This window comes from Sminthopsis crassicaudata, chromosome 5 (genome assembly GCF_048593235.1).
Source record: "Sminthopsis crassicaudata isolate SCR6 chromosome 5, ASM4859323v1, whole genome shotgun sequence".
Lineage (NCBI taxonomy): Eukaryota > Metazoa > Chordata > Mammalia > Dasyuromorphia > Dasyuridae > Sminthopsis > Sminthopsis crassicaudata.
The window spans coordinates 237238465-237256768 of NC_133621.1; the positions used below are offsets into that span (position 1 = coordinate 237238465).

The 18304-nt window shown below is 37.1% G+C and overlaps 1 protein-coding gene and 1 long non-coding RNA gene across 6 annotated transcripts in view; one reads left to right on the top strand and one right to left on the bottom strand.

The window, feature by feature from the left end:
• Positions 1–18304, top strand: part of PTPRB (protein tyrosine phosphatase receptor type B) — a 133897-nt gene that overhangs the window by 101957 nt on the left and 13636 nt on the right. For 4 of the 5 annotated variants that reach the window (XM_074270541.1, XM_074270543.1, XM_074270545.1 and 1 more), the window contains 7 exons: positions 8458–8564; positions 12015–12114; positions 15655–15738; positions 15845–15862; positions 16069–16150; positions 16927–17017; positions 17960–18036. In XM_074270541.1, coding sequence (XP_074126642.1) covers positions 8458–8564; positions 12015–12114; positions 15655–15738; positions 15845–15862; positions 16069–16150; positions 16927–17017; positions 17960–18036 — 559 coding nt within the window. The remainder of the gene's footprint in view (positions 1–8457; positions 8565–12014; positions 12115–15654; positions 15739–15844; positions 15863–16068; positions 16151–16926; positions 17018–17959; positions 18037–18304) is intronic. The other variant, XM_074270542.1, reaches the window with a different exon arrangement.
• The window catches only part of LOC141544424 (uncharacterized), an 80366-nt gene that overhangs the window by 28769 nt on the left and 33293 nt on the right, over positions 1–18304 (bottom strand). The gene's annotated exons all lie outside the window — the stretch shown is intronic.

Here is an 18304-nt window from a genome sequence, read left to right on the forward strand (position 1 = left end):
AGCTATTTAAAAGAAAAAACAATGAAAGAGGAAAGAAAATGCTTGGATCGCCTATTTTTATGACTATTTGTAAGGAAAAGACAAAGCTTAAAGCACTATAGGAGAGTTTGTTATTATTATTCCTGTTGTACCAAAATATAGAGACGAGTTGAGAAATATTAATTTTTAATTGGACAATTTCTTTAAGTTGTCTTGACCACATAGGATTAGCATCCAAAGTGTATGATCCTGAACAAAAGAACAAGGGCTTTTTATGGGTTTGACAGAGACTAGAAAACAGGTTGGCTTGCTTCCTTATGTTAAGGAAATGCATCAAAGACAAGGGCAGAGATTTAGTAATTTTGTAGGAAATCTCCATTGCTATTCTTTTTTTTTTTTTTTTTCCTGAGGCTGGGGTTAATTGACTTGCCCAGGGTCACACAGCTATCCATTGCTATTCTTATGCCAAGCAGGGTTCTGACAGAAAAGGAGGCAAGGGTCTTTTTAAGTATACAAAGGGGTTTGGGATTGCTGGGTCATTTTAAGTTTAGGACTTTTTCAAACCTAATTTTCCAAATCTAGGTTTTTTCGGGGGGGGGGGGGGGACTATGGTTTTAACATTTCCTACTTCTTTTTTAGGGGAATTCAAATCCTTGAGTCACCATTTTTCAAATAATTAAGAGGCTGCAGTACCATCATTTTCATTGACTCACCTTGAGACCGGATGAGTCAAATAAGACTAGAAAAGATGCAGGAACCTATGGTGAGGGCGATGAGAAGGAAAAATAGTGGTCCCACAAGGGACAGAATCAAAGTGGTTGGCCATGGGGAGGAATTAAACAGGGACTGGTACAAGTTCGTCCCCTGACCCTGCTCCATTAGCCTGGAGTCAAGCTTCTTAGGGAAAAGAGCCAAACTCTCTCTAATAACCCCCGAGTTGATGGGCATCTACCTAGAGTACACTGAGCACTACACAGGCCACCTCATTTAAGAAACTAGGTCTAAGCATCAGGGAGTTCTACTTGCCTTTCAAGCTCCAGGAAATAATGTGTTCTAGATAGCCTAGGTTGAGATTCACTGGTGCACTTAGCTCCCAATAACTCATTTCGCTGGATGAGGGCCATAATGCCACTGGCAACAGAATCCAGCAGGCCCAACCCCACCAAGATAGGGATGAGAGCTGGGATGCTTCTTGAGCTGATAAGCCCTATATGGAAAAAGAACTCCCACCATTCTTTTCCAGGGAATAGTGAGAATCTAGGAAAGACAGAGACTACAATGCACAAAGGGTCTTCATGTAACAGAAAGGCCTGAGCCAACACACGTTTAGTGAGGCAACAACCAGGCAACAAGGCAAGCCAACCAAGCAACAAGAAAGCACAGGGACCCAGATGAAGAGGTAGCTATGGTTTTTGCAGAGCTGCAGACTGAGGCATGAGGAGGAGCTAGGTTAAAGTGATGACACTAGGCAAATGCCAGAACCCTGAATATTCCCCAGGGTCAAGCTGAGCTGATCCCAGGAACTGAGTCAGGAGTCAAAGAGCTGGGAATCTCTTCAGGAAGGACTATTCCTACATAATGGCGGGGAGGGGAGGGGAAGCTTGAGCATCCATGCAAAACCAAGTCAGGCCCAAAGTCTGCCCTGGAGGTATTTATGGCACAATGAACAGCTGAGGGCAAGTTAAGGATAGATGTGGTTGGAGAGAGAGAGGGTGGTAAAGTTCCGGAGTCCTGTACAAATTCGTGGGAACAGAGACTGAGGGAGGCTGGACAGAGGAAGGGAATACTAGTAATCCACCTTCCACCGCTTCCCTGACTGCTAATCCTTCAAGCTAATCCCTAGATGAGTTGTCTGGTGAAAGTGTTTTGCCCTCTCCTTCAAGTGCTTCTGGGATGAGGATCCTCTCATCTGGAAAAAGCCACCAACTTTCCGGGTCCCTTATCCCCCATTTTGTTTCGGCTATGGAATCATCTGAGGGGAATGAACAGGACTCCTAGAGTCAAGTAGCTATCTCACATATAAGGCTTGAAAGTGAATTAAAGTATCTGTACATAACACTTGTACAGTGGGGGTTTTCTGCTCTGGCACTTATCTAAAGATTCCTCAAATAATTACATGTTCTGAAGGGATTATTATGTGGCTTTTTCCAGATGAAAGCTGACAAAATTTAAAGCATAGTTCATAATTTTTAGAAATTACCCAACATACATTTTAGAAAATAATATACTTCATCTAATTAGGATACAAGCATGTGATCCCCCTATGGTAAGACACCAGAACTTTGTTTTAGTAACCGATATTTTAACATCAAATCAAATACAGTTTAAAATTCCAGTATTAATGTTTAAATATTCAAATAAATTCAAAATAAAAGTATTTAGCATGTACCAGTAAATAGTAATTATCTCCTACAATTTCAGAATCACACACAGCCCTCAAAATCCAATAGTCTAATCAAAATCCTTTTTTTGGTGGCAATAAACTTTTTCTCCTTGTTTTCCTCAGGCAAAATAACCCTACTTAACAAATTTTGAATTTTCAAGAGGAACTCCTGAAGAAGACTCCACCTCACTTCCCCTCTGTTTAATTGAATCAGCTTTCTTTGTTCTCTTTTACCTTCTCCCATTCAGATCTTCAAACTATCAAATCTTCAAGCTCTTAAAAGGCAAACCTGATCCAGATAAAGTTTTTGCTCCCTTTTTTTTGTGTGTTTACTGCCAAAACTAAAAGTAGCCAAATGTTTTCATTTTTCCCAAGTTCCCAATTCTTAAATCTTCATTCAGTGCGAAGAAATTACAATTTACATATCCCTTTAGTTTCTTTAAAGGGACAATCTAAACACATAACAAAAACAGGGACTTAAACACAACAGAAGTTTTAGACTAACTTCATATATCAACAGATACAGACCAGGGGCAAGCTCTTGACATCTCAGGAGTGCTGAGGGGTGATTTGGGTTTGGCAGTCTCTCCCTCCCAGAAACAGACCAGACTCCAGATTGAACTGGAGGATACCCAGACCTATTGAAGTGTTGATTGGTGTCCCATCAACAGTAACCCAAAACATTAACTGGCTGCATCCAATCTAATATCTTTGGGAAAGTGAATGCTAGCAACCAGACAGAATATACCTGCAGGGATTTCAGGCCAAACTCTCCACTTCAGTCCAATAGGGGTCTGTCAGAAATGCCTTAACTGTGGCCAGCCCTAGTTTGAACCCTAAGGCCCTGGAATGTCTCAGGGGGCTGACTCCCCTAGGGGAATAGGGTAAAAGCAGATCCAAGGCTCTCCCTGAGGCCCCCAAATTTCCAATTTCTCTCTCTTTGTCTATATATAGGGAACCTCCAAAAATAGAGACTTGAGAAATATTAAATTTTTAATCAGAGAATTTATTTAAGTCAACTTGGCCATATAGGGTTAGTATCCAAAGTGCATGGTCCTGAACAAAAGGACATAGGGCTTTTTATAGGATTTACTAGAAACAGAAAACAGGTTGGCCTGCTAATGATGAGGGGAGCCCCCAAACACTTTCTCTTTCCCTCTCTCTGACTTTGGGGGGGGGACACCAAGCTCTCCCCTGAGAGACCCACCACAGGGAATCAAGATAAAATTGTTTCATTCTGTTATCTAGGTGTAGCTAGTTGAGTACAGGTTCCTTTCTCTGACTTTAGCGGCTCCCCTGTCACTCCTTTATGTTAAGGAAATAAATCAAAGAAAAAGGGCATGGAGACAGCAGTCTTATATGAGATTTCTTTTGCTGTTCTTATGCCAAGCAGGGTTCTGACAGAAAAGGAGACAAAGGTCTTTTTAGGTATGCAAAGGGGTTTGGGATTGCTGGGTCATTTTAAGATTAGGGCTTTTTCAAACCCAGTTTCCAAAATCCAGTTTTTCTGAGGGATTGGGGCTATGGTTTTAACATTCCAAAGACAGGCCCTGAAAAGACTAGAGTGCCTTTGATGAGGTTTAGATTTAGGGAACCAAAAATGAAATTAGAGTTTCTGGTGGTCAGAGAATTAAATGATAAGGTCTAGTGGCAGGTTCGGGGTTCAGGGAACCAATGGAGAGTTTTGGCTCCCCTACAACCCCTTGGGATTTAGCACAAGAGTAGAGAGTTTTGGAGACTCCCTTCTGGCAGTGCAGAGGTTTTCTGTAAAAGAATTTACTGACCTGAAAATCTAGACTGATAAAAGAAGTTTATTATAGGGAATAGAAGTAAGGTTAAAGTCTGGTTAAGGAAATAGGTGAGGGTAAAGAGAGGATGACACTGGAAAGAATATTCCAGTGGACAGAAGCCCTTAGCATGGCATGTTGGGAACCTCTGCAAAAAGAAGATTTTAGTTTGGCTCTTTTTATAATGAGAGATTTAGCTAACGGGAGTCGGTGGGTGGAATCCCAAGTTGGCTCCTGGATGGGTTTCAGCTAGGGCTAAAATTTGAATTGAATTCAATGAGTTTCAGGACTGAGCCGACCCCATCCAAATAACAAAGATGAAACTGTTTGACCTTTGGGGCAGGGTCCCTCACTGAGGCAGAATTGAAGGAGATTTTCTCCTTTAAGGATTTTTAGAGTTTTGGGGTCCTCTCTTCACCTTCTGTTCCAGTTAAATAACCATGAAGTAGCACACAAATGCAACTTATCTCCATAGGAGCAGAGGGGCATCCATCCACATTTATTCAGGATTGCAGGGAGCTATCCCCCAAATCTTTGAAAAATTATTGCTATTTTTTGTTTCAAAACCAGTCATACTGATTCAGGACAGTTCCAATGTTCTTATGATAGAGAGAGCCATCTGTACCCAGAGAGAGGGGACTGAGTGTGGATCACAACATAGTGTTTTTGCTTTTTTTTTTTTTTTTTTTTTTGTTATTGCTTGCTTGCTTTTTATTTTCTTTCTCATATTTTCCCTTTTTGATCTGATTTTTCTTGTGCAGCATAATAGTTGTGGAAATATGTATAGCTTAATCTAGGGGATGGGGGAGGGAGGAGAAAAAAATTTGGAACACAAAATTTTGCAAGGGTGAACGTTGAAAACTATGCATATGTTTTAAAAATAAAAAGATTAAAAAAACAACAACCATACTTCATAATATAGACTTACTTCTTCTTCTGTTACTATTCCCCATCTCCTATAATCAAAATTTAAAGTAGGATAGGAAGACAATTTAGCCAGACTAATAAATCAACAATGTCTGACATTATGGGCAATCTGAGACAACCATGGTGTCTCATTTCTACAAACAAGGAAGGGAGGCAAATTCTCATATCTCTTCGAGGCAAAGTTTATTAATTTTAATTTTACAGCTTTCAGTTTCAGTTGTTTTGCAGTTGTTGTTCTTTCCATTTATACTGTTGTTATCATGATGTGGTTTGAATGGTCTCAATTCCTGGTGGTCAAGAGGTTTAGGAGTGAAAGAATTCACTCATTCCCAAATTATTAGTTGCAAAATGAAAGTTTATTGTTGGATAGAAAGCAGTTTACAAGGGATTTACTTCTATAGGAGCAAAGATCTATTGGGAAATGGAATTTTGATACTGAGAACACTCAGCGGGCAGAGTCCTAGCAAAGTGCATGGGCCATCTGCAAAGACCTTAGTTGAGAGAAGCTGTTATATTGGGTATCTTAATGGGGGTTAGGATAGCCCAAGCTAATTAGACCTGGATTCTTGGTGGGAGATTCAGGAGCTGAGGGTCCCAGGCTTAGATTCTTATCAGTTTTCAGCTCAGATCTCCTATTGGAATTAACAACATTTCAAAGGGGTGCTTTTTGACTAGGATTTCTAATTAAATCAAAGGCTCTGACATCCTGGAAAGATAACTTATCTGGGAGGGATATGCCTTCCCCAGGAGGGACTGAGATTCTGAAAGGGATCACAGATCAAAAGGAAATACAGTTTCTTAAAGGGACCACAACTTTAGTAAAGAAAACAATTCCCTCCTGCTTCAATCACAGCTGGTTAGTTCCTCTCCTTTGTGTCATTTCATTCAGTTCATCATTATTTTCTCATATTCATCCTATTCATTATTTATTACAATTATGTTCATGTGCCAAAATTGATTTAAGCCAATCTTTATTCAGTAGGGCCATCTACTTTGCTTCCAATTCTTTGCTACCATAAAAAAAAGAAAGAAAGAAAGAAATGCTGCCATGAGGCCTTTCTTTTTATCATGGCTCCCTCTTAGAGTTTATCATTCAAATAGAGAATCTCTCTGAACTATAGGTCTCTTAGCATTATGGATATGTGGGTGTAGTATATTTGTTATCCTCACTTTGTAACTTAGCTAGTTTCTTTTCTATCATACTTCTCTTAGATTTTATCTTCTGCTTTCACTTCTTGAACAATACATCTGTTCATTTTCTTTTGAATGATATAAATTTTTGTTCCTCAGGTGTCGTAGTACTACATGATTCATAGCAACAGCATTGACAGAAGTACACATCATATTTCATTTATTTATTTATTTAAAATGGGGTTTTGTTAAAGGGTAAAGTTTCAGGTTATTGAAAGTACTACTGTTTTTCAAATGAAATTCAGACTTTTTTTCCCCCCCTTCTTTCAATTCTAACAGCAGTGCTTAATGTATATGAATATATAATGTAATAATTCACTTATTTACACAAATACTTTATCCATTTTTATATGATAGTTTAAACTCCTAAAACTGAGTTTATATTGCATGCATGTAGGTAGGCACACACACACACACACACACACACACACACACACAAGCAATTTTTAAATTGCTTGCCTAATGGCCTATGTTCATTTGTTTCAACTATAAGAATATCTAGTCACTTTCTTGATGAAACTGCCTTAGATCTTACTCCTCTCACATTTATAAGATTTCCCTATTTGAGATTTAGGGAGGTTATAATAATATAGTTCATATTTTTGAAGTATCTTAAGATATACAAGTAATTTTTCTACAACAAACCTGTACAGGTAGGTAGTATGTATATTATTTCCCCATTGTATAAGTTAAAAAAACCTAAGATTTTTTTTCCCCAATAATTTTTCAATTTACATATATATATGTATGTATATATATATATATATGTATGTATATATGTATATATATATATATATTTTTTTTTTTTTTTTTCTTTTTTCTGAGGCAATTGGGGGTAAGTGATTTGCCTAGGGTCACATAGCTAGGAAGTATTAAGTGTCTGAGGCCAAATTTGAACTCAGGTCTTTCTGACTTCAGGGCTGGTGCTCTATCCATTGTGCCACCTAGCTGTCCCCAAAATAATTTTTTTTTTACATTTATTTTTTTAAATTTTAAGCTCTAGATTCTCTCCTTTATCCCCAGCCACAATTAAGAAACCGTATTGAAATTATGTAAAACATTTCCATAAAAGTCAAATTGTGAAAGAAAACATAAATCTCTCACCTTAATGAAAGTAAAAACCCTCAAGAAAAATTAAGTTAAAGAGAGAGAGAATACTTCAGTCTCTATTCAGACATAATCAGTTCCTTCTCTAAGTATAGATAGGATTTTTCATCATAAGTCCTTCAGAGTAATTGTGTACTACTGAGAATAGCAAAGTCATTTATAGCTGGTCATCTTAGAACATTGCTATTACTTTATATACAGTACATGTCACTTTGCTTGAGTATTCATGGAGAACTTTCCAGGTTTTTGGTTTTGTTTTGTTCTGTTTTTCCTGCTCACCATTTCCTATAGAACATCACAAACATATACCACATTTTATTGAGCCATTCCCCTGTTGATGATATCCCCTCAATTTTCAGCTTTTTTGTCCCCAGAAGAGCGCTGTTATGAATATTTTTGTATATATAGGTAATTTTCCTTTTTTAAAAAATTCTCTTTTGGTGTTCATGCCTAGTAGTAGTGTTATTAATGTTCTGCCTCAGTTTCCCTGAACTGTTCTGCCTCAGTCTCTCTGTTGGTTTTAAACCGCCTTCCTGGCCTTTAGGCCTGAGATAATTAGGACTGAGAACCCTGACTACTAGCATTCCAAAAAGTCATAAAATTCAGATGATTTATCTCAAGATATGTAGGCATATCTCCTATCTCAGACATTATGGCTCCTGGTCCTCCCAGCATATCAGAATTTATTATTCTTACCTCCAACCTGTCAGAACCAAATTTATGATCCGTCCCTGGAAGGTCCCATTCACCAGTGCTCGACCTCCACCTTGCTTCTGGTTCCCTGATTGCTGGAGCCCTATAAGAATCCCTGGAATCCCTTGCTCCTTATTGGATGCTTTGAGACAAGAGTCCAATCCATCTGGCTGGGGTCAACATGGATCTTGTTTTGTCCCCAGTCCAATCTCTCCTCCTGGAGCTTCTAATAAAATATTAAAAACTCTCTAACCTCTATCTTGCCTCAGTTTCTCCAGCATTACATTAGGTCAAATGATATACATGAATTTATAGCCCTTTGAGCAGTAAATACCATACCAGTGAAATCACACATATTCCAAGTATCAAATGAACTTTTCTTCTTTTCAGAATCAGCATTCGAGCCTTCACACAATTATTTGATGAAAACCTGAAGGAATTTACAGAACCACTCTTCTCAGATACATTTTTCTCTTTGCCCATCACTACCGAATCAGGTGAGATTAACTTTCTCTTGACATTGATACTTCAACCTTACCATAAAACTATCATCTACTAACTCTAAGTGCTAAATAAGTAATGAATTGATTTATTCAGTGAATTTCTTAGCCATTTAATTTTGAAAAATACAACCTGAAGCATAGATGAAATTAAAAAGAGATGGTAAAGGTTAGTACTCATTGGTTTAGAAAGGTGAAGGCTATGAAAGCATATGATAAAAGTGTATGTAAGTAGTATAAGTAGACTGACCCTTTATAGTCATTTACTAAATCTTAGAAGGGTAATACTGGGTATAAAACCCTTTGAAATATGGGAAGAAATATTTTAAGAGGAAGAACTTCCGTAAGTTATAGTGATGAGGTTCAGCACAGGGCAGAGTTGTGGGAACCCCCTTTTGTTGGCTCAGGTTCTTCTTAAAAGAATTTACAAACCCAAAAAGTTAGACTGGTAAAAGAAGTTTATTGGCACTGGGAAGTTGGCTAGGAAGACTGATTTCCTTTGTGTCAAGGTCTCACAGAAAAGTAAAAGTCTAGCAGAGGAATCCTGGCAGAGAGAGATTAAAGTTCCTAGCAAAGAAATCTCCTAGCAGAGAAATCCGGACAGAGAGGTAAAGAAGGGTGTGGTCCTATTAGGGAAATAGGTGAGAAAGATAAAGAGGAATTGGTGCTGAAAAGAGAATGTCTTCTCAGTGGGTAGAGGGTCCTCGAAGGCAGCTATGCCAGAGAGAGAGAGAGAGAGAGAGAGAGAGAGAGAGGTTCCTTGGCATGATTCCTGCTTTTGTCCCTCTGCAAGAAATAAGCCCCAAAGTTGCTCTTTTAAAGAGAGCTAAACCTGAAGTTTCAATTGAATAAGGTTACTGCCCCAGGCCTAGGTTTCCAGTAAAATGGGACAGCTTACTGGGAGTGGTGAAGCCAATTTTCAGCTCAATGGAAGTAGATTGGAAAAAAAAAAAAAATGGAAGTAGATTGAAATCTAGATCTCCAGCTGGTCTAAGTAAGAGTGGTCCTGGACTCAACTAAGACCACTCAGATAACAGAATGAAACCACTTATCTTGATTTCCTAGGGCAGGTCTCTTAGGGGAGAGCTTCTCCAAGGGTCGGAGGAGTTTCTCGTGCTTACCCCAAAGTCAGAGAGAGATAGTTTCAGGCTTTCCCATATCAGTAGGAAACAAGCAAAACTTCAAAAAGCCTTCAGATAAATTCACAAAAGATACTTTGAGAATGGTTTAATAAAGGAAATTTAGGGATATCTAGGATAATTCCCCTAATCTCTAGGGGGGGGGGGATAATATATTTCATTTTACCCAGAGCCATTTTTTCTATTCCTTTATCCATTTTGCATTTAGACCCTCCTTTAGACACAGTAGAAGAGAAGTCTTTTATTTCAGTCCTCAGAGCAACTAGGATATCCTTCATTTTAAATCAGAGGAGGGGTTTATTTCTGAAATAAGTTACATTACTAATTCAGGAAGTTCCTTTTAGTATCTAATCTAGTTCTCTCCCTTGCTGAAATTAAAAGCTGTTTTCTTCCATTTATAACTTTTAGAAAATGACTCAGTATTACAGGTTCTAGTGGCTATTTATGCCAAATGCACCTTACTATTCAATTCTACAAGGGGATTAAAATGAAGCTAAGAGGATTTGGGCTTGTTTGTTGTAATTTAATGTTAAGTAGAAGCTTTGTAAATACATTTTTATTTGACTAAAAAAATTTCCTTGTGACCCAGGAAATGATAGTAGAAATCATGTGTTTACAAATAACTTTGGTTTTGACACTAGCTTTATTACCTTGAGCCTCTCAGTTTCCTTATCTGTAGAATTGGGAAAATATTGCTTTCACTACCAACTTAACAGAGTGATTGAGGGGACATGTTTTTGTATGCAAACTAAATCTAAAGGCAATATGGAAATGTTAATTATTATTATGAAGAATGAAAAGACAAACATTATTTTAAAAAGCCCAAAGGCTCAAAAATACCTACTTTGAAAATCATTATTCATAAGCTATTATTCAAATTATTAGTCATATAACCATTCTTAATATTTGTTTATACTATAGGGAAAGAATGGTCTCTCACTTTACTAAGTTTAGAAAATCTTTATTTCTGTATATTAGTTTTTCTCATTTGTAGATTATGACCCAATTGTTTTTATTTTATTTAAACTATATACTTTTATTTAAATATGTCAAGGACCAAAAATTTCATCAGTGTATTTGCTTCTTTCTCCTATACTGATTCCAATTCCGCTACAACTTTGTCAAAGGGTCTTTGAGAATTGCTATGGGTGAAAAATTCCTATGATCAACTGAATGATGAGCCACTCTATATTAGCCCAATGAGTCATTGGATAATAGGAAGAAGGAGAGGAATAAGCTTTCATATAGTATCTATCAAAATAGATCTTTATATAAATGAGAAACTATGTACACTATACCAAATATTGTCATTTATCTTAAAGTTCAAACTGAGTTCAAATTGTTTCTAAACTTAAAAATCTATAGCCAGCCTCAAAAGCAAAATGACTCATTTGTTGATGTTGTGCCACAGTTCCCTTATAATGTCCTGATCCAGTTTCCCTAATTGTCCTACCTCAGTTACCATGCCTCAGGCTATAACCATTCCCTCTAACTCATTAGGATATTTGATAGGATAAAGGCCTTATATCTTAAATATCAATAGAATATCAGGAGCTTCTCCTCATCTCTGGTACCTCCGTCCATTATGTCATCATTACCCTATAAAAACATTCGATGCTGGATTCTTGGAGATGATAGTTGTTAGGATTACTAAGTGAGAACTCGGGTTGTCTGGATAGTGACAAGGTGAGAATTCAGGTTGGACAATTACAAGGTGAGAACTCAGGTTGACTTGATGGAAGGAGCAGGCTCATTGGCTGAGGTGGTTCTTCCCAGAAGCCCTTGCATTATCCCACGCTCATTCTCTGGGAGAATAAAAGAGAGAACAGTGGGCCTGGAAAGTGAGATCGGCCTGGAGAAGGATAAGAGCTGGAGGAGATTCAGAGCCAGGATTCAAGAAGAGGGTCTCTGCATTACATCATTCAGTCCTGGGACCAAACCATGGATCCATTTGGTCCCAGTAAATCTCTCCCTTTCAAATAAAATATTAAAAACTATCTAATCTCTATCTTGCGTCAGTTTCTCCAGAATCATAATGGTTCCAATTGGAACGAGCATCTCTAGGATATCTTGCTTAACCACAGCTTGTGATCCATATTGGTGGAAGGAATTCCACTTTGGGAATTCTTTATGCCATGAAACCATAGACCTTCCCAATATTCACAGATTTAAATCATGGGTGCATATATTTTCACTCTGTCTCAAGTGCAAAATTTCCTCCAGAGAGAAGAATTAAATTGTTCCCTAGTATTTTCCTTGCACTAATTCCCACGTTGAGCTTTGTTTTGTTTCATTTTGATTCTCATAGAGCCTTTGTTTGGAGTTATTGAAGGAGTGAGTGCTGGATTGTTCTTAATTGGCATGCTGGTGGCAGTCATTGCCTTATTTATCTGTAGACAGAAAGTGAGGTAGGTACAGAATCCCCTTTCCAAGCTCTTACAAATTTTGAAATACAATTTTAGATGAATTTTTGCTTGACAAAAAAAAAAATTATTAATTTTAGCTACCTTAAACCCTCTTTATAAACTCAATAAATGGAACAAATAAAATACAACCTCATTATCTTGGTCTCTTTGGATGTGTATGTGTATACTTATATAATAGATATGAAGGGTGTGTGTGTGTGTGTGTGTGTGTGTGTGTGTGTGTGTGTGTGTGTGTACACACATATACATACATATTTTGTATGTATGAATATATACATAAGTATAAGTATGTGTAATAAATGTATATATATATGTAGGTACAGGTATGTTTATATATACTATTTTCATGTTATATGAAGAAGTGAAAGGGATGGAGAGAAAGGAAGAGGGGAGGGAGGAAAGGGGAGACAGAGAGAGAGAAAGAGAGGGAGAGGGAGAAGGAAAGGGAGAGGCAGAGAGAAATCTTAAGTTTTAATAGCTTAAAACTGTACTAGAATTTTTGGAACATTGTGTGTATGTAATATGTATGTATGTATATATCTATCTATCTCTTGGTCACAGCATATCCTTGGCCTGAAAACAGCCTCTTTTTTCTCTTCCCTTCATCCATTATCTTTGCCAACTCAAATGCCATCTATTGTGAATACTCCCAACCTTATTCCCCAACTAAAAGTAGTTACTGCTTCATCTGACCTCATAGCACTTTATAGTCTTCTCACACATTTTTCATATTCTATTTATATTTTGATTATCTATTAAGTTATCATATTCTCTCTGATAGATCATAAATTTCTTAAGGAATAAGCCCAAAATATAGATTTCGTTCATCTTTCTGTCCCACTCATTTCCTAGTTGAGAACAATTGACATATTAGTAGAAGCTTCCTTAATTTTTGTTGGATGAAAAAGATCAAAAGAAAAATGGAGTTTTATTTCTCATCACCCTTATGCTTTCTAATGTTGAAAATCTCAACTCTTATTCATATCTCCAAGATTGCAAAAATGGAATCACTATATATCATCCTCATTTATTTTTCTTGAGACCAAATCCAAGTAACATCATCTCTAAGAAACCTGTTCAGATCCATCCCTTAACTAAATGTTCTTTCTTTCAACTCTTATTTGTTACAAAATTTTTCTGGTCTCTCCTTTATCCTCATCCTATATTGTTTTGTATTTATGCTTGCTTGGGCATAGGCCTCATCTTTCCATTAGGTAAGGACTTTTTCATCTTTAAATTGTCAGACCTCAGCACAAATAGACCTTTTACAAATATTAGATGAATGGCATTTAATTGCTTAGTTTGTTTTAGTCTGGAATAAGCTTTTGGGGTCAGGAACAAAAAGTTCTCATTTGATTCAATTTCTTAAAGTCATTTCCAGCTCCATGATCTATAATTCTAGGAATTGTTTGCATAGAGCTTGACATTTTCTATTCTCAGTTATTTAACTGAATTGTAATTATGTTTTAAGACCATAATTGATCTTCATTATTTTGTGGTTCATTATCTGTAATTTAATTATTGGGAATAAGGGGAGATGAAAACACCATTTAATACCATGTGTTTACAATGTCAAGAATACAACAAATGCCATTAAATTGGAAATTTCTTTCTGATTTATTATATTTCCTTTATAATTTATTCCTTATGTATGGAGGCACAGTGGATAGAATTCTGGATCTGGAGTCATCAAGATCTAAATCAAAATCTGGCCTTAGATATTTATTAGCTTTGTGACCCTGGACAAGTCACTTAACCTCTGTTTATCTCAGTTTTCTCAACTATAAAATGAAGATAATAACAATACTTTCTAGGGTTGTTGTGAGAATCAAATGAGATAATATTTATAAAGTGCTTGGGAACCTCAAAGGACAGTGTCTGACCTATAGTAACAAATATTTGTTCTCTGCTCCTCCTTCCCCTCATCTTCCTTATTTTCAGTCTTCTCTCCTTCTGTCCTGCCTTGTTCTGTATCAATTGCTTTTGTAAAGAAACCCTCCACTATTGCATAGATTGATTTAGGAAATGGAATATACGTCTTTGTTTTTTCCTTTCTATCTGTAAAAGAGATCAAAGCAGTCTTTATCTTGGCAAACATCTAAGACTCAAGTCAAACATACATGTATATTCAATTTTTACTATACCTCTGCTTTGCTTCTACTACCTCCTCCCCAATCTATCTTTTTCAATTGATCTATCTTCAATTGGTCATTTCTCCGTTCTAAAATGGAGCCAAAAGAAATAGTATTTGTTAGATGTTTAATAAATGCTTATTCCCTTTCCCCTTCTGAACTTCCTTATTGCCCTTGAGGTAAACCTTTCTGATAATTAGCTTGATTAGAAATCTTGGAGTATTAACTCTTTATTCTCACATATACAACCACTTATTATTTCTCTCTCCACTTTATCCATCTGTCATGGCCTCTTGTATAGGTACCTCTTTAGTTCAGTCACTCATCACTTCTCTCCTGGAGTTGCCTCCTACTTGGGCAGCTAGGTGATGAAGTACCAGACCTGAAGTTACAAAGACTTATCTGCCTGAGTTTAAATCTGCCCTCAGATATTTACTAGTTGTGGGACTTTGTACAAGTCACTTCATTCTGTTTGCCTCAACTTTTTCATCTGCAAAATGAGCTGGAGAAGGAAATGCCAAACCATTACAGCCTCTTTGTCAAGAAAAACCCAAATGGGGCCATGAGAGTAGGACACAACTGAACAACAACCTATTTGACCTCCCTGTCTCAAGTCTCCTTCTGTTCTAATTAATTCTCCATCCAACTGCCAAAGTGATTTTTCTGAAGTGATCTAGTTACCTCTATGTTCAGCAAATTCCAGTGATACCAATTGCCCCAAGAATAATATATAAACTCCTCTGTTTGGCATTTAAAGCTCTTTCCAATCTTTCTTTAACCTACGTTTCCAATCTCATTATTCTATCATTCTGTGATATATACTATACTATCATCTAATGCTAAGGATACAAAAACATAGTCTCTGACTTCCAAGAACTCACATTCTAATAGCGAAAGACAATTTTCCTCATTCCACAGTCTAACTAAACTAGTTTTCCTGTTTCTCAAGTATGGTACTTCATTCCCTGATTCAGGCAACATTACTGTGTTGGCATTTTTTAGAATGAGAAAGACCTGAGTTCAAGGACTTTTAACCAATACTGGCATGAACAAGTCACTTGGTACTGAACCAGTTGCTACTCTGCATTTGTTGAGGAGAGATTCTACACTTAGAGCTCCCCACACTGATTATATCAGAGGTCTCTCTCTCTACCCAACCTCCCCACTCATTACCACAACCACCACTGGCAAAAAAAGAAAATCTGTATCATTGTCTCCTCCCCCTACTATGCTATAAGTTGCTAGAAGGAGGGATCATCTCTAAACTTTATATATGATCAAGTACCTAGTGTTCTGATAAATATACAGTAGGTATTTAATCAATTTTTGTTGCATAGAATCAAATTGTGTATGATAATCAAAATGAAAAGTCTCTTCCCTTATGTTTCAGCCATGGTCAAGACAGACCCACTGCCAGACTCAGCATCCGTAGGGACAGACCATTGTCCGTCCATCTCAACCTGGGGCAGAAAGGGTAATCCATCATATTTTCCTCCAGATTTTACAGATTTTTTTGTAAAAGCTCAGTTGATAATTTTTTCTGATAATTCACTCATAAGGTTTTTGTTATTTCTTTACAGAAATCGAAGAACTTCTAGGTAAGGGGGGAAAGGAAAGAGGGAGAGGACAGAGAGAGGAAGGGAAGGGAAGGGGCGGGGAAAGGCAAGAGAGAGAGGAGGAGGGAAAAGAAGAGGGAGAGAGAAAGAGTGCTTGCTATCTATTAAAGTATGTGCTTTTGAAAGATCATTCAAATTTTGTCTCTTGACTTAATAGCAATTTGTTGTTGTTATTGTTTTCATGGCAGTCCCATAAAAGTTAATCAGTTTGAAGCACACTTCATGAAGTTACAAGCAGATTCCAACTATCTTCTCTCCAAAGAATATGAGGTAGGAATCAAGGTCAAATAGCTCTCCTATTTCAAGGCTGTAGTTTAACAATCTCTTTATAACCTTTCATCTGGGCTCAGATTCTAATTTTGGCTGCAAAATAGAATGAGTTTTAATATCTCAACAAAACTATTGTATTCTGTTTAACATTAATATTGAGTAGTAGATTTGAAGGCTTAAAGATTGCCTGTTATGTTTAGGCAGCCAGGTGGTCCAGTGGAGAGAGCACTGGATTTAGAGTCAGGTCTAAATCACAGCCTTTCAGTTTCCTCATCTGTAAAATGAGTAGATGAGAGGAAGTGGACTGGGTAACCTCTAAGGGTCCCCTGTGCTTTAAATTCTATTTCTTATGATCCTGTGATTATGGCACAGTATGTTGACAATTTGGCATCAGGAAGAGATCAGCAGATTGTAGGAGTACAAGTAACCAAAACAAATGCAAACAAATGAGTTGGATGTTATTCACATAGAATGCCTGGGGGCTAGGAGCTAGAGCTTTGCTGCTTCCACACACCTGGGAATCTTCTGTGAGGCTCTTAGGGCTACTTTGTTGCAAGCGAGTAGTTTAGCAGATTTGCTACAAAAGGCAAATTGTAAGCAGCTGAGGCCTGGAAGAACATAGAATGTTCCTTTCTGATATCACTTATTTGACCATTTGATTAAATAGTCAAAAAAGATCCCTGTCCATCTGACTTTAGATGATTCAGATGTTTTGTGGTTAATATTCATACCATTTAATAATTTTCTACTTGGAAACTTTTATTCTGTCATAACAGGATTTAAAAGAGGTGGGTCGAAATCAATCATGTGACACTGCCCTGTTGCCAGAGAACAGAGGGAAAAATCGATACAACAATATACTACCCTGTGAGTTTTGTGTTAGTTCATGTAAAAACTTCTAGGTATATCTCTTGCAGTCTAATTTTCACCTCCTTTTCTGTAAAACATATGAGGTTTAGGAAAGGAATAGTTCTATTCCAACAGTTCTCAGAGATTTGGTGTAGGAGAGCTATGACTTTTAAAACTAATTGACTTTCAGGTTATTTCACTCCCATTGGAGGCAGAAACATGAAGAATGATGGGCAATTAATAGTATTTGGAATCCTAATAAAAGCTATGGAATATAATGTTACTTAGCTCAGAAGGCAATAAAGGCTTTTATGAACTAGGGTCATTCTAACTTGTCAAGGGGTAACTTTGCAGAGAGGTGCCTATCATTATAGCCTTCACTCACTATTTTAAAATGTACATGCCCTGTCCAAGAACAGGAAAGTCACCCCCAGATTAAAAAATAAATTTCTATTAAAGGTTTATCTGTCTCTGAATGCTTTTAAAAATATTTTGATAACTATGGTTATTTTAAAACATTTAAAAATATCTTGAGACAGACTTCATCAAAATTCCAAAGAAATCCATGACACAAAAATTTAAACAACCTCTGGTTTTCCTATACTTGAGACATATTCACTTTGATTCTGGCTTCCCATGCCCAGCAGTATGAATTCAGCCCCAAATAATCAAACAGGCTGTATTTTTGTTTAACAAGACACGACACTGTGGGTCTGAGATGGTATCTTTGTTCACAGAGAAAAATAAATTAGAGATGACCTTCTTCATGTTTTGAAATATATCTTGTATGTACATAGATATTTTTGTGTTTTTCCCCCTACTAGAATATAAGTTTCTTGAAGGCAGGGATTGTCTTTGCTTTTCTTTAGATCCTCAGAGCTGAGCACAATGCCTGGCATATTGTTAGCATTTACTAAGTGCTTATTGACTGCCTGACTCTTTCAATAACCTGCTTTCTAGATGATACAACAAGAGTGAAGCTTTCTAATGTTGATGATGATCCTTGCTCGGATTATATCAATGCCAGCTATATACCAGTAAGTAATAGAGTCTATATCCTGAAGTCGCTCTGCCCAAAGATAAAGCTTTGATGGACAGCCTTACTAAGAGTGCTTTCCCCTGGACATGCTTAGTGTTCTCATTTAATGGTCTATGAACTCTCTGTTTTACTTTTCTTTAAAGACTATGTCTTATTGATTAATAGTTGCCTGACTGCCATAAAATGAATGATTTAATAATCAGTGCTAAATCCCCTTTCTGGGCACACACACACACACACACACACACACATACACATACCCACAC